This window comes from Arachis hypogaea, chromosome 12, assembly GCF_003086295.3.
Source record: "Arachis hypogaea cultivar Tifrunner chromosome 12, arahy.Tifrunner.gnm2.J5K5, whole genome shotgun sequence".
Lineage (NCBI taxonomy): Eukaryota > Viridiplantae > Streptophyta > Magnoliopsida > Fabales > Fabaceae > Arachis > Arachis hypogaea.
The window spans coordinates 43,247,760-43,265,134 of NC_092047.1; the positions used below are offsets into that span (position 1 = coordinate 43,247,760).

The 17,375-nt window shown below is 39.8% G+C and overlaps 1 protein-coding gene and 1 non-coding gene across 2 annotated transcripts; one reads left to right on the forward strand and one right to left on the reverse strand.

Moving 5' to 3' along the window:
* Positions 1-664: 664 nt before the first annotated feature.
* LOC112727360 (uncharacterized TPR repeat-containing protein At1g05150) lies at positions 665-3,848 on the reverse strand. Its single transcript, XM_025777075.3, has one exon. It carries the CDS (start codon positions 3,310-3,312, stop codon positions 895-897), a length of 2,418 nt encoding a protein of 805 aa, XP_025632860.2. The 5' UTR covers positions 3,313-3,848; the 3' UTR covers positions 665-894.
* Positions 3,849-14,273: 10,425 nt separating this feature from the next.
* Positions 14,274-14,381, forward strand: LOC112731363 (small nucleolar RNA R71). The gene has a single exon (XR_003167144.1). It is a non-coding gene; the product is annotated as a small nucleolar RNA R71 (small nucleolar RNA).
* The last annotated feature ends 2,994 nt before the right edge of the window (positions 14,382-17,375 follow it).

The following is a 17,375-nucleotide window of genomic DNA, read 5'->3' on the forward strand; positions in this document are numbered from 1 at the left end:
GTGGTGGAGGCTACATGGCTAGGGTTTCTTTTGGTTGAGGGCAGTGCAAGGTTCTGAATTGTGAAGGAAAGAAAAGGAGAAAGGGACTGGGCTGCTGGAACAAGGAAGGGATCAGATTGCTTTTTGGTTTTAAACGAAACATAAAACGGCGACATTTCATTAAACCAGCCGGGTCCCGGTTCAGTCCAACTGGCCGGTTCAACAGTTTTCATGCGGTTTTCGAAATGGCAGTATCTCCTGATGGACCAAACTGCAGACTTCCGGTTCCCGGTCAGACCGGTGACCAGCCGGTCTAGTCCGGTTTTCAGAACCATGGGTAGCACTGTAACACACAAAACATGGGATCCACAAATGTACAATGTATTGTGTTCGGTATACTTTAGCAGCAGGTAAAATTTACCCTCCACTTCTACCCTCCAACTAAACATATCCTTAGGGAGAGTTTGATGTGGAGTGAAAACAAAAAAGGGAAGTTTCATGGATTAGGCCATATATAAAATTACATATGAAATTAATCTATAAAAAATTTCTCCCACGTTTTTAAACCCACACGAGACTCACCATTAAGAACAACTCTCAAAACTAGTTTCTTCACAATATAGCATCAAACTATAAGCATATAACTGAATATTTGAATCACAGTAACATTACCAAGTCCGAATCATACACAAACAATAATAATGAACATAGAAACATGATCAATGCAAATTTTCGAAGTTCAGTTAAATGTTTTACAATATAAACAGTTACTAAAGCACAACCTGAAACAATTATTATACACATGAGCTAAGATATTCCACACTGAAAAAGCTAGAATTAACAAGACGGATAATACACAGCGGCAGAACCATGAAAAAAATAAACATCAGGAGACAAAAAATTGAATTCATCTATCTACTGGTCAGTACGAGGTTGCAAATTAAAGCACATACACTTATCTTTCATAGCTTCAGATTCACTTGCATACTCTTTGAATCTGTATTCTTCCTGCTTAAACGTGGAAGGAACCTTTCCCTGACTGTAGCATTGGTTACACAAACTAAAATGAGATTTTATCTCCTTGAACCGGGAACCGATAATTGGGTAGCGACAAACAGCACACACGCTGTTGCCATGTCGATTTCTATCCCCTGCTTCAAGCTTCACCAGAGTAGGCATGATGCCAAACCCCCAATCTGGATCATCAAACATAACAAGAAACTCGGAGAAAGACACCATTGAAGTATCCGATTCTCCATGAACTTCCATTAATTCACTAACCCCTTGTGAAGGAACATAAATAGCCCTTAACAACTTGATATATGTTGTAGCATCAACTTTCCTAACGCTAGCACCGTCTTCATTCATGGGACGCCAAACAAGAGCATCAAAGGCAACCCTTTTGCGTCTTTCCGGAGGACCGCCACAAATAGGAGCGAGAATGGCAAAAAACATTCCCAGATCCACTCTGCCTGAGCCACTTTCATCCAAAACAGAAAGTATCCTCTCATTTATGGCTTTTACTGCTCCTTGAAAAGTCTCGGGCTTTAAAAAATTAAGTAATCTGTGAAGAATTTCTTCCAAGTTTGGCTTCCGAATGGACTTTTCTGGAACACCACTGCCTGAATACGACACTGGCACATCATGTTCACTCATTTCCTTCTTCAAAAGCTCCACACTGCAACGATTTAACCTAGAAACCCTCTGAAGTGCTCTGATTTGCAAGGCAGTTGCTAATTCCTGCCTCACAGTAGTCTTGTCTCCAACAACCTTGAATTTGGATGGTTCAACTTCAAGATACGTTGACTCCCCAGAAGAACCTCCATTAGTTTTTGTCTTCTTTTTCTGCAGCTGCTTCAGATGTGCTATCGCATCGTGCAACTCAACCCTATTCGTCATTTTCAGCGCTTCCTTCAAAGATTTCTTGGCTTCTTCATTCTCCCCAGCTCCCAGCAATGACACAGCCTTATTCAGCTGTGCTCGCCAATGATTTGGCCAAACGGCTAAAACCCGAGTGTACATCTCTGAAGCCCTCTGGAACCTACCAAGATCCATATAAAGCCCACCCAAATTGTATAGAGCATCTACATGACCAGGCTTCAAATCAATAGCTTTCTGAAACACCTCAATTGCCCTCTCATCGTCATTCATGGCATGCAAAGCCGAAGCCAAGTCACAATGCGCATCAGCATAATCAGGCTTCATGAAAATTGCTTCCTCCAACGCCTTCACTGCGGCCCTATACTCCCCTACACCGAAAAGTGCACTACCTAGTAGCTTCAATGCTCTAAAATGAGTGGGACAAAGAATTGCAGCCTCCCTATAATATTCACAGGCACTCAAGACCATACCTTCACCTTCCAGCGCAATCCCAAGGTTGACATAAATCTGCGGTAGCAAATAGGCCCACTGATTCCCGCCTGCCTCAGCTGCCTCCAAAGCCAACAGGTACTCCTCCTTGGCCTCCCTGTACCTGCCAAGAACATACAAACAATTCCCAGCCCTAAAATGTGGCCTCACATCCACAGGCTGCAACTCACAAGCCCTCTTGAAACTCACCAAAGCCTCCTTGAACAACTGATGCTCATACAAAACTCGCCCAATCGCCATGTGTCCATCAAATGCCTCTTCCCTTGACCTAGCAGCATCTGCCCTACCCCTCAAAACCCCTAATTCCTTCAAAAACACAGCATAATCATGTCCTGATTCTTCCCAAAACACCCTTTTCTCCGAAATCTCTGCGGAAGGCCCCAATTCCCGGGACCAACCGGCATCTGAATACGCATCAAAATTCTCCCCTTTCAATTTTCCATCTTTTGCCTGCTTCGTCCTCAGCCTCTTAATTAGAATCTCCAAATCGTCCACAATCTTCCAAGTGTCGTCGAACACAATCCCGTGGTTTGGCGACACGGCCCAAGCCGCCGTCCGTTGCTTCTTCTGCGTCTCCACCGCCATCCTCTCGTCTACAATGGACGAAGACGAGGCCTCGGACGCAGCCGCCGCCGAGGAGCCCTTAGCGGCGGCCGCAGCCTCCTCGAGGTTGAGCTCGAGGCCGAGTGCGTCGAAGTCCCTGTCCACGTCGCCGGCACCGTCGTCGTAGGTTCGGAGGAGGCCCTCGTAGGTGAGCCCCTTATCGCCGTCAATGAAATCGCCATAGGTTCGGAAAACCTCGTCGAGAATGGCGTTGATCTGTTCGTCGCTGAACTTCACCCTAGGGTTCACTGCCACAACAAGCGAAGCCATTTCCTCCCTATTGAGACCACCGTCGCTGTTCGCGTCGAATTGCTGGAAAATTCTCCGAACCTTCTCGGATCTCGTGCCCCTCGTCGCCATTTCCACAGCCTCCAAATCGACACTTGGTGGTTGTTACGGTATTTCAGGTGGTTTTGGGCTAAGAACAGAAAAAACCCTAATTCTTTTTTTTTTCCCCCAATTTTCCTAAATTGGAACCCTAATCAATTTGTTTAGGAACATTTTTGGGATTTTGGAGGGTGATGGGCTCAAAAATCGTTACTTGTTGTTCATGATAATCATGATGGATGGTGGGTGTGGGGGGTTGGGGAAATCTGAAAAGGGAAAGAGGGGCCAACATTGAAGGATGCGATTTTTTTTTTTCTTTTACTTTTTTAAAGGGGGTTTGAAATTAGAAAGTAGAAACCCTTAATTATTTTCTAAAACTAGGATTTATTTTACAATTGTCAATTGGGATTCAAAAATTGTTTAATTGTTGTTGATAACGGTGATGAGGATGGGCGGGTGTGTGTGGGGGTAATTCGAAAGGGGGCAGAAAAGGCAATCGGGGACCAATTCAAAAAAGCCATACCTTTGTATTTGGAATCTTAAATTGATTTTGGAGAAATCATTAGGATATTGATATTGATATTGATATTGATACCAGGTTAACTGTTTATTTTGGTTGTTAATCTCCGCTTTGCCAGAAGATCATTTTTTAATTTAATCTCTCTCTTTTTTAATAATATTGGGTGATCAAATTATTTGAATAACTAAATTTAATGAAATTAGTTTAATAATTTATTAGAATAATAAATATCAATTAAAAAAGAAAAAAATGTAGAAAAAATATCAAATTTAGTTAAAAAAAGTGTTCACTTAATATTTTTTTATAATTTTTATATGATTTTTTTTATTTGTGATTTTTGTCATTTTTAAAGGAGATTTTTTTTTTAAGTTTGTTTTTGTTTCTTATATGAAATTCTGGATTTGTTGAACAAACTCAGTAGTGAATTAAGATAATCTTTCTATAGTAAATTCAAGAGTGGATAGAAATAATTTTTTCATAACAAGCTCAAGAGGTGATGATTTTTAAAGATTTTGTGATACATGCTCAGAAAAATAATTGGGACATTCTAAAGTAAAAGGGCAGAATAAGAATTTTACACTTTTAGAAGGCTCTATCACTAGAGAACGTGCGAAAAAACTCAAGGAGAGCTTTAGAAACTTGGCAGCACTTACGCATAAGGAGTTACATCAAGTTCTAACCAAAGAAGAATGGGCAAGACCCATTGGGTTAAGACAGGACAACAAGAAGCCTAATAATGTTTTTCAAATTCAATGAGAAGCATAATTTATTATTAAATTTCGAAAATTTAGGCCTTTGTTTTAGTTTGTTCTACTGTTAGAGTTTGTTAGAAGATTTGTTTAGTTCTGATTTGTTTAGTAGTATTTTTTTAAATTAAAAATTTAAATCAAATCTGATTTAATTCATTAAAGATCAAATCTAATTTAAATTTCAAAATCTTATATCATCTTTTTTAGTTTGTTAGGGGCCTATTTAAACACCTTTGGTGGACCATTTACATAAATTTTAATGAATAAATTTTTCGTTGCTTTCAGCACGTTTTTATTGTGTGATTAAGTGAGGTGAGTACTTTGCTTTGCTTGTTGTAAGAACCAGAGTTTTCACGTAAAATCGCTTTAGTAAAAATAATAATTTTTAAGTGCCCGGAGTAGATTCAAAATTTAGAAGTTTTAATTTAAAAAAATAAAGGTTAAATTTGATTTCAATGAATTTTTCTGAATTGAAAAATGTATATTTTTCGAAAAGTTTTTGTAAAGAAATGCATATTGGCGCTTAAGCTGCCAGTACCGGCTCTAGTCTGTCCAGTACCGCATATTTTGGAAAATAAGATTTTGTAAAATAAGATTTTGAAAATTGATTTGTTGTTTTGAAAGAACAAAAATAATTTAGAATTGAAAACCAGGCACTAATCTTAAAGGTTTTGGCCCAAAGTAGGCCAAACGGACCAAAAACACTTAGCAGGTTGGACCGGGCCCAAGTCCAACATATATATGCCCTAACTAATGAGCTTTGAGCTCATTTTCCATCACAAAGAGAGAGAGAGAGAGGGGCGCGGTTTGAGAGAAGAGAGGAGAAGAGGTGATGTTAATATTCATCATCACCTTCCGAGAGCCATAACTTGAGCTACGGAGCTCCGATTGACGAGCCATTTACGGCCACGCGAAGCTCTCGTCAAGCTCTTCGTTTCTATCTAAGAAAATCTGGTAATAAATTTCATCTCAAGTTCCCGTTTCCTGCCCTATTTTTTGTGCATTTTAGGTTTGATTTTTGAGTAGATTTTGTGATTTTGCTTATTTAGGTGATCTCTAGTAGCGGGTAATTGTCGAGCTTTACCCCAATTACCATTGGATAAGGTAAGAAACCTCTATATCCTTGTGGTTTAGTGTAGTGTGAGCTTTAGTTGTTAATGCATGGTTATGTTGTATGTTTGAAACTTGTTTTTGGAGTTGGTTGTGGCTTTTGGTTTGGCTTTGGTGGTTTGAAGCTTGATGGAAGCTTGTTGGAGCCAAGCTTTTGGTGTTTGTGCTTATTGAGAGTCGGCCAAGGTATGGTTTTGGTTTTCTTTATGTAATATGTAATGTTTCTGGACACTTAGGCTAGTTGACCTTAAGATAGGATTGAATGTTTAGGTGTATGTTTAATTGTATATAAATTTGATGTTTGATGATAAGTTGTATGGAGGTGGGTGATGAATGTTGTGATTTATTATTGTTGATGAGGGTTTGATGATATTGATGATGAGTAGGAGGTTGATAAGGGGTATGAGAGTTATTGGTGTTAATGATATATTGTGATGTTGGTTGATGTTGATGAGTGTGTATGTTGATTGTGGTAATATGAATATTGGTAATGATTGCTAATATTGAGGTTAATTGATGAGGAGTATGAATATTGATTTTGATGACAATTGGTGAAGGACGTGAGTTTTATGAGGATAATTTAAGGAATAAATATTATGATGGTTTTGGTTAATGTTGGATATTGTTTGGTAATAGTTATTGAAATTGATGAGGATTTGTAGTGGTTGTTGATGTTGTTGTTGGTTGATGATGATTATGAGTGTTTATGATGGTTTTGGATGTTGATGATTAAGGATTTTAATGGTGTTGAATGGTGTAATTGGGATACTATGGATGGTTGAGTTGGGAGAAGAAGGGTATGGACTTCTATGTTGTTTTGGTATTATTTAGGTTGTGATTAGTTTGGTTTTGAATTAGGAGTTTTTAGGGCTATCCATGGATCAGATCATATCCGCAGATCCACGGTATTTACCGCATCCGATCTGATATTTGCGGATATGATCCGATCCGCAGACTGATCGGATTGGATAGGATCCGATCCGCACCTGTTAAGGATCGGATCGCGGATTTCTGTGCTGTATCCGCGGATCTGCAGATCCGCACAAAATAATTAAAAAATAAAAAATAAAAAATATATATACGTTAGTTACTTTGTGTTGCAGCCACCTAACATAACCCTAATCTCATTTTCACATTTTGCACTTCACGTCTTCACCCTTCGTCCCTTCCCTTCCAGCCTTCCTTGTTCCTTCCTTCACGGCGCTGAAATGTGAAAGCTTGAAACAAAGTGAAACCCAAATCTCCAGACCCCAATCTCACCCATTCACCCCCAATTTCTGAAACCGTTCACCCCGCCGTTCACCCCCTAGCCCCCAATCTCTCAGACTCTCACGGTCTCACCTATTCTGCCGTTCACCCCGCCGTTCACCCCATAACCCCCAATCTCTCAGACTCTCACCTATTCTGCCGTTCACCCCACCGTTCACCCCCTGACCCCCAATCTCTCAGACTCTCACCTATTCTGTAGTTCACCCCGCCATTCACCCCGCCGTTCACCCCCGCCGTTCCTGCCTGCGCTGGTCGGTTTTCTCGTCAATGTTGACGAAGATGTTCAGATCCTTGAGCAGGCTGTTATGGTGTTGAATCTTGGATAGTTGGATCTGGATCTGGATAAAATCGAAGACGGCGAGCTCTGGTGGAAAACCTTGATGCTCAAGAACCAGAGCAACACTAGCAGCAGCTGCTTGGATTCTCTGGTGGAAAACCCCCAATCTCTCACCCCTAGGCCCTAATCTCTTCACCGTGTTCAGGATTTCAGGTAATTTTCATGAGTAACCTGTTGAATTGAAATGCTCTATTTCTCTGTTCTGTATTTGGACTCAATTTTTTGACTTATTTTCAATACATAATAATAACCTGTTGTAATTTCCCTTATTGTTATTGTGTTTTTTAAAGAATTCTGCTCATGTTATTGTTTATATGAATTATGTGAGATGCTGGTGTTCTATTCTATGTTTATATGATTTATGTAATTATGTGAGATGTTTCTTGTAGGATTGTGTTGCTTGAAATGGCTGATAAACAAGCAGTTACAAACAATACAAGTGGATCTGAAGTAGGGAGCATTCCTACTCCACCAAATGTTGCTGCATCGACACCTACTGAGTTAGCAAGGGGAGGGAAATCAGTGACTAATCCAGCCTCAAGTGATGCTCCTACTGCTGGGACAAAGACACAGACAGGCCAGTGGTGCACGAAATTGTGATCATCAACAATGGCGCCAAAGGACTTGGAGCTCTTAAACGTGAATCACACTTTGTCACAATTTCGCACAACTAACCAGCAAGTGCACTGGGTCGTCCAAGTAATAAACCTTACGTGGGTAAGGGTCGATCCCACGGAGATTGTCGGCTTGAAGCAAGCTATGGTCATCTTGTAAATCTCAGTCAGGCAGATTCAAATGATTATGGAGTTTAAGGTGATGAAAATAAACATAAAATAAAGATAAAGATACTTATGTAATTCATTGGTGGATTTCAGATAAGCGTATGAAGGTGCTTTGTTCCCCTTGAACCTCTGCTTTCCTATTGCCTTCTTCCAATCATTCATACTCCTTTTCATGGCAAGCTTTATGTTGGGCATCACCGTTGTCAATGGCTACATCCCATCCTCTCAATGAAAATGGTCCTGATGCTTTGTCACAACATCGGCTAATCAGCTGTCGGTTCTCGATCATGTCGGAATAGGATCCATTGATCCTTTTGCATTTGTCACACGCCCCACAATCACGAGTTTGAAGCTCGTCACAGTCATCTCTTTCCAGATTCTACTCAGAATACCACAGACAAGGTTTAGACGTTCCGGATCTCAGGAATGGCTGCCAATAATTCTAGCCTATACCACGAAGGTTCCAATCCTAGATTAGAAACCCAAGAGATACGCATTCAAGCTATTGCTAGTAGAACAGAGGTGGTTGTCAGGCACATGTTCATAGGTGAGAATGATGATGAGTGTCACGGATCATCACATTCATCAAGTTGAAGAACGAATGAATATCTTGGAGAAGAAATAGACTTGAATAGAAAAACAATAGTACTTTGTATTAATTCATGAAGAACAGCAGAGCTCTACACCTTAATCTATGGTGTGTAGAAACTCCACCGTTGAAAATACATAAGAACAAATAGTGTAAGCATGGCCGAATGGCCAGCCTCAAAGGTCTAAGGACTAAACGTCCCCAGATGTAAAATACAATAGCAAAAGGTCCTATTTATAGAAAACTAGTAGCCTAGGATTTACAGAAATCAGTAATTAATGCAGAAATCTTCTTCTGGGCCCACTTGGTGTGTGCTTGGGCTGAACATTGAAGCTTTCATAGTTTCATATGTAGAGACTTTTCTTGGAGTTAAACGCCAGCTTTTGTGCCAGTTTGGGCGTTTAACTCCAGCTTTTGTGCCAGTTTTGGAGTTAAACGTCAGAATTCTTGAGCTGACATGGAACGCCTATTTGGGCCATCAAATATCGAGCAAAGTATGAACTATTATATATTGATGGAAAGCCCAGGATGTCTACTTTCCAACGCAATTGAGAGCGTGCCAATTGGGCTTCTGTAGCTCCAGAAAATCTACTTTGAGTGCAGGGAGGTCAGAATCCAACAACATTTGCAGTCCTTTTTCAACCTCTGAATCAGATTTTTGCTCAGGTCCCTCAATTTCAGCCAGAAAATACGTGAAATCATAGAAAAACACACAAACTCATAGTAAAGTCCAGAAATGTGATTTTTATTTAAAAACTAATAAAAATATAATAAAAACTAACTAAAATATACTAAAAATAATGCCAAAAAGCGTATAAATTATCCGCTCATCACAACACCAAACTTAAATTGTTGCTTGTCCCCAAGCAACTGAAAATCAAATAGGATATAAAAGAAGAGAATATACAATGAATTCCAAAAAACATCTATGAAGATCAGTATTAATTAGATGAGCAGGGCTTTTAGCTTTTTGCCTCTGAACAGTTTTGGCATCTCACTTTATCCCTTGAAGTTCAGAATGATTGGCATCTATAGGAACTCAAAATCCAGATAGTGTTACTGACTCTCCTAGTTAAGTATGTTGATTCTTGAACACAGCTACTTTATGAGTCTTGGCCGTGGCCCTAAACACTTTGTTTTCCAGTATTACCACCGGATACATAAATGCCACAGACACATAACTGGGTGAACCTTTTCAGATTGTGACTCAGCTTTGCTAGAGACCCCAATTAGAGGTGTCCAGGGTTCTTAAGCACACTCTTATTTTTGCTTTGGACCTCGACTTTAACTGCTCAGTCTCAAGTTTTCACTTGACACCTTCAAGCCACAAGCACATGGTTAGGGACAGCTTGGTTTAGCCGCTTAGGCCAGGATTTTGTTCCTGTGAGCCCTCCTTTCCACTGATGCTCAAAGCCTTGGATCCTTTTTATCACCCTTGCCTTTTGGTTTAAATGGGTATTGGCTTTTTCTGTTTGCTTTCTTTTTTTTTTTCCGTAAGCTTTTTACTGCTTTTTCTTGCTTCAAGAATCAATCTTATGATTTTTCAGATCATCAGATAACATTTCTCTTTTTCCTTTCATTCTTTCAAGAGCCAACAATTTTAACATTCATAAACAATCAAATTCAAAAATATGCACTGTTCAAGCATTCATTCAGAAAGACAATAGTATTGCCGCCACATCAAAATAATTAAACTGTTTTAAAATTTGAAATTCATGCACTTCTTTTTCTTTTTCAATTAAAAATATTTTTCATTTAAGAAAAGTGATGGATTCATTTTCATAGCTTTAAGGCATAGATACTTAGACACTAATGATCATGTAATAAAGACACAAACATAGATAAACATAAAGCATAAAAATTCGAAAAACAGAAAATAAAGAACATGGAAATTAAAGAACGGGTCCACCTTAGTGATGGCGGCTTGTTCTTCCTCTTGAAGATCTTATGAAGTGCTTGAGCTCCTCAATGTCTCTTCCTTGCCTTTGTTGCTCTTCTCTCATGGTTCTTTGATCTTCTCTAATTTCATAGAGGAGGATGGAATGCTCTTGGTGCTCCACCCTTAGTTGTCCCATGTTGGAACTCAATTCACCTAGGGAGGTGTTGATTTGCTCCCAATAGTTTTGTGGAGGATGATGCATCCCTTGAGGTATCTCAGGGATTTCATGATGAGGAAATTCCTCATGCTCTTGTACATGAGTGGGATCTCTTGTTTGCTCCATCCTTTTCTTAGTGATGGGCTTATCCTCATCAATGAGGATGTCTTCCTCTATGTCAATTCCAGCCGAATTGCAGAGGTGACAAATGAGATGAGGGAAGGCTAACCTTGCCACAGTGGAGGACTTGTCCACCACCTTGTAGAGTTCTTAGGATATAACCTCATGAACTTCCACTTCCTCTCCAATCATGATGCTATGTATCATGATAGCCCGGTCTATAGTAGCTTCGGACCGGTTGTTAGTGGGAATGATTGAGCGTTGGATGAACTCCAACCATCCCCTAGCCACGGGCTTGAGGTCATGCCTTCTTAGTTGAACCGGCTTCCCTCTTGAATCTCTCTTCCATTGAGCGCCCTCTTCACATATGTCCATGAGGACTTGGTCCAACATTTGATCAAAGTTGACCCTTCTAGTGTAGGGGTGTGCATCTCCTTGCATCATAGGCAAGTTGAATGCCAACCTTACATTTTCTAGACTAAAATCTAAGTAATTCCCCCAAACCATTGTAAGCCAATTCTTAGGGTCCGGGTTCACACTTTGATCATGGTTCTTGGTGATCCATACATTGGCATAGAACTCTTGAACCATTAAGATTCCGACTTGTTGAATGGGGTTGGTGAGAACTTCCCAACCTCTTCTTCGGATCTCATGTCGGATCTCCGGATATTTGCCCTTTTTGAGCTTAAAAGGGACCTCGGGGATCACTTTCTTCTTGGCCACAACTTCATAGAAGTGGTCTTGATGCACCCTTGAGAGGAATCTCTCCATCTCCCATGACTCGGAGGCGGAAGCTTTTGCCTTCCCTTTCCTCTTTCTAGAGGTTTCTCCGGCCTTTAGTGCCATAAATGGTTATGGAAAAACAAAAAGCTTTAGCTTTTACCACACCAAACTTAGAAGGTTACTCGTCCTCGAGCAAAAAAAGAAAGAAGAGAGTAGAAGAAGAAGAAATAGAGGAGATGGAGTGGGCTTGTGTTTTGGCCAAGGGGGAGAAGTGGTGTTTAGGTTGTGTGAAAATGAAGGAGTGAAGATGGGTTTATATAGGGGTGAGAAGGGTGTGTATGGTTCGGCTATAGAGGGTGGGTTTAGGAGGGAAAGTGGTTTGAATTTGAATGGTGAGGTAGGTGGGGTTTTATAAAGGATGGATGTGAGTGGTGAAGAGAATGGTGGGATTTGATAGGTGAGGGGTTTTTGGGGAAGAGGTATTGAGGTGATTGGTGAATGGGTGAAGAAGAGAGAGAGTGGTGGGGTAGGTGGGGATCCTGTGGGGTCCACAGATCCTGAGGTGTCAAGGATATCTCATCCCTGCACCAAGTGGCGTGCAAAATGCTCCTTTCTGCCAATCCTGGCATTAAACGCCAGGCTACTGCCCATTTCTGGCGTTTAACACCAGCTTCTTGCCCATTCCTGGCGTTAAACGCCAGTCTGGTGCCCTTTTCTGGCGTTAAACGCCCAGAATGGTGCCAGACTGGGCGTTAACGCCCATTCTGCTACCTTTACTGGCGTTTAAACGCCAGTAACTGTCTCCTCCAGGGTGTTCTATTTTTCATTCTGTTTTTCACTTTGTTTTTGCTTTTTCAATGGTTTTTGTGACTTCACATGATCATCAACCTACAGAAAACATAAAATAACAATAGAAAATTATCATAGAATAGTAACGATTGGGTTGCCTCCCAACAAGCGCTTCTTTAATGTCAATAGCTTGACAGTGGCTCTCATGGAGCCTCACAGATGTTCAGAGCAATGTTGGAACCTCCCAATACCAAACTTAGAGTTTGAATGTGGGGGTTCAACACCAAACTTAGAGTTTGGTTGTGGCCTCCCAACACCAAACTTAGAGTTTGACTGTGGGGCTCTGTTTGACTCTGTATTGAGAGAAGCTCTTCGTGCTTCCTTTCCATGGTGACAGAGGGATATCCTTGAGCTTTAAACACATGGGAGTCTCCATTCACTTGAATGATCAATTCTCCTCTGTCAACATCAATCACAGCTTTTGCTGTGGCTAGGAAGGGTCTGCCAAGGATGATGGATTCATCCATACACTTCCCAGTCTCTAGGATTATGAAATCAGCAGGGATGTAATGGTCTTCAACCTTTACCAAGACATCCTCTACAAGTCCATAAGCCTGTTTCTTTGAATTGTCTGCCATCTCTAGTGAGATTCTTGCAGCTTGTACCTCAATGATCCCTAGCTTCTCCATTACAGAGAGAGGCATAAGGTTTATGCTTGACCCTAGGTCACACAGAGCCTTCTCAAAGGTCATGGTGCCTATGGTACAAGGGATTGAGAACTTCCCAGGGTCCTGTCTCTTTTGAGGTAATCTCTGCCTAATCAAGTCATTCAGTTCTTTGATGAGCAATGGAGGTTCATCCTCCCAAGTCTCATTACCAAATAACTTGGCATTTAGCTTCATGATTGCTCCAAGGTACTTAGCAACTTGCTCTTCAGTAACATCTTCATCCTCTTCAGAGGAAGAATACTCATCAGAGCTCATGAATGGCAAAAGTAAATTCAATGGAATCTCTATGGTCTCAGAATGAGCCTCAGATTCCCATGGTTCCTCATTAGGGAACTCCATGGAGGTCAGTGGGTGTCCCTTGAGGTCTTCCTCAGTGGGAATCACTACCTCTTCCTCCTCTCCATGTTCGGCCATGTGAGATGTGTTTATGGCCTTGCACTCTCTCTTTGGATTCTCTTCTGTATTGCTTGGGAGAGTACTAGGAGGGAGTTCAGTAATTTTCTTACTCACCTGACCCAATTGTGCCTCCAAATTTCTAATGGAGGACCTTGTTTCAGTCATGAAACTTTGAGTGGTTTTGATTAGATCAGAGACAATAGTTGTTAAGTCAGGGTGGCTCTGCTTAGAATTCTCTGTTTGTTGCTGAGAAGATGATGGAAAAGGTTTGCTATTGCTAAACCTGTTTCTTCCACCATTATTGTTGTTGGAACCTTGTTGAGGTCTCTGTTGATCCTTCCGTAAGAGATTTGGATGATTTCTCCATGAAGGATTATAGGTGTTTCCATAGGATTCTCCCATGTAATTCACCTTTTCCATTGCTGGGTTCTCAGGATCATAAGCTTCTTCTTCAGAGGAAGCTTCCTTAGTACTGCCTGTTAATGCTTGCATTTCAGACAGACTTTGAGAAATCATATTGACTTGTTGGGTCAATATTTTATTCTGAGCCAATATGGCATTCAGAGTATCAATCTCAAGAACTCCTTTCTTCTGAGTTGACCCATTATTCACAGGATTCCTTTCAGAGGTGTACATGAATTGGTTATTTGCAACCATTTCAATGAGTTCTTGAGCTTCTGCAGGCATCTTCTTCAGATGAAGAGATCCTCCAGCAGAGCTATCCAATGACATCTTGGATAGTTCAGACAGACCATCATAGAAAATACCTATGATGCTCCATTCTGAAAGCATGTCAGAAGGGCACCTTCTGATCAATTGCTTGTATCTTTCCCAAGCTTCGTAGAGGGACTCACCATCCTTCTGTCTAAAGGTTTGGACTTCCACTCTAAGCTTACTCAATTTTTGAGGTGGAAAGAACTTTGCCAAGAAGGCATTGACTATCTTTTCCCAAGAGTTCAAGCTTTCCTTAGGTTGTGAATCCAACCATGTTCTAGCTCTGTCTCTTACAGCAAAAGGAAAGAGCATAAGTTTGTAGACTTCAGGGTCAACCCCATTGGTCTTGACAGTGTCACAGATTTGTAAGAACTCAGCTAAGAACTGATGAAGGTCTTCCAATGGAAGTCCATGAAACTTGCAATTCTGTTGCATTAGAGAAACTAATTGAGGCTTAAGCTCAAAGTTGTTTGCTCCAATGGCAGGGATAGAGATGCTTCTCCCATAGAAATCAGGAGTAGGTGCACTAAAGTCACCAAGCACCTTCCTTGCATTGTTGGCATTGTTGTTTTCGGCTGCCATGGTTTCTTCTTCTTTGAAGAGCTCTGTTAGGCCCTCTAAAGAGAATTGTTCTTTAGCTTCTCTTAGCTTTCTCTTCAAGGTCTTTTCAGGTTCAGGATCAGCTTGAACAAGTATGCCTTTATCTTTGTTCCTGCTCATATGAAAGAGAAGAGAACAAGAAAGTAGGAAATCCTCTATGTCACAGTATAGAGATTCCTTGAAGTGTCAGAGGAAAAGAAGAATAGAAGGAGGAGGTAGATGGAGGAGAATTCGAACATATAAAGAAGGAGGGAGTTCGAATTGTACCTTGAGGAGGAGTGTTAGTCCTTTAAATAGAAGGATGTGAGAAGAGGGGAAGAATTTTTGAAAATTAATTAAAAGATTTTAAAAAAAATTTGAAAATTTGATTGAGATTTTCGAAAACTAAGATTGGGAAAGAAATAAAGTGATTTTTGAAAAAGATTTTGAAATTAGAAAAAGATATGATTGAAACAATTAATTTTGAAAAAGATGTGATTGAAAAGATATGTTTGAAAAGATATGATTGAAAATCAATTTAGAAAAAGAAAATTTTTTAAAATTAAAGTTGATTACTTGACTATCAAGAAATTAAAAGACATGATTTTAAAATTTAAAGTTTGATCCTTTCTTAATAGGCAAGTAACAACTTGAAAATTTTGAAGTAAATCTTTAATTATAGCAAGGATTTTTGAAAATAGTAAAAATAAATATAAAATGGAAAGAAATTGATTTTGAAAGAGATATGATTGAAAAGGTATGATTTGAAAAAGATTTGATTTTGAAAAATTATGAAAACTTGAAAAAAATGTGAATTAAAAACAAAATCTTCCCTCTTGTGTCATCCTGGCGTTAAACGCCCAGAATGGTGCCCATTGCCCATTCTGGCGTTTAACGCCCAAATCTCTACCTTTTTGGGCGTTTAAACGCCAGTTTTCCTTTACGCCCAGCTTTTTCTGTTTGATTCCTCTGCTGAATGTTCTGAATCTTCGATTCTCTGTATTATTGACTTCAAAAGACATAGTTTTAAAAATATTTTTTTGAATTTTTGATGATGAGAAACAATAAAAATGCAACTAAGATCAAATAAACAATGCATGCAAGACACCAAACTTTAAATGTTTGTATACTAAGGACTATAACAAAGTAAAAAATGCATATGTAAAACAACAAAACACACTAAACAAGAGAATTTAAAGATCAGAGCAAGGAAATCATCAAGAACAACTTGAAGATTAATGAAGAACAATATGTATAAATTCGAAAAATGCAAGAAGAAGAAAGTCATGCAATTGACACCAAACTTAAAATTAGACACTAGACTCAAACAAGAAACATAAAATATTTTTGGTTTTATTATTTTAAAATTTTTTTTGTGATTTTCGAAAATTGAGTGGAAAAGAAAATAAAGAGAATCAAAACTTTTAATAAGAATTCCAGGAATCATGCAATGTTAGTCTAAAGCTTCAGTCTAAAAAGGATTAGACATGTTTGGCCAAGCTTCAGCAGGACATTACATTCAATAGCTAAATTGATGAGAATCAATCAGCTTTTGCGATGGTGGGAACATCACCTTGAAACTCTAGAATTCATTCTTAAAAATTCTGAAAAATACCTAATCTAAGCAACAAGATGAACCATCAGTTGTCCAAACTCGAACAATCCCCGGCAACGGCACCAAAAACTTGGTGCACGAAATTGTGATCATCAACAATGGTGCCAAAGGACTGGGAGCTCTTAAACGTGAATCACACTTTGTCACAATTCCGCACAACTAACCAGCAAGTGCACTGGGTCGTCCAAGTAATAAACCTTACGTGAGTAAGGGTCGATCCCACGGAGATTGTCGGCTTGAAGCAAGCTATGGTCATCTTGTAAATCTCAGTCAGGCAGATTCAAATGGTTATGGAGTTTAAGGTGATGAAAATAAACATAAAATAAAGATAGAGATACTTATGTAATTCATTGGTGGATTTCAGATAAGCGTATGAAGGTGCTTTGTTCCCCTTGAACCTCTGCTTTCCTATTGCCTTCTTCCAATCATTCATACTCCTTTCCATGGCAAGCTTTATGTTGGGCATCACCGTTGTCAATGGCTACATCCCGTCCTCTCAGTGAAAATGGTCCTGATGCTCTGTCACAACATCGGCTAATCAGCTGTCGGTTCTCGATCATGTCAGAATAGGATCCATTGATCCTTTTGCGTCTGTCACACGCCCCACAATCGCAAGTTTGAAGCTCGTCACAGTCATCCCTTCCCAGATCCTACTCAGAATACCACAGACAAGGTTTAGACGTTCCGGATCTCAGGAATGGCTGCCAATAATTCTAGCCTATACCACGAAGGTTCCAATCCTAGATTAGAAACCCAAGAGATACGCATTCAAGCTATTGCTAGTAGAACAGAGGTGGTTGTCAGGCATATGTTCATAGGTGAGAATGATGATGAGTGTCATGGATCATCATATTCATCAAGTTGAAGAACGAATGAATATCTTGGAGAAGAAATAGACTTGAGTTGAATAGAAAAACAATAGTACTTTGTATTAATTCATGAAGAACAGCAGAGCTCCACACCTTAATCTATGGTGTGTA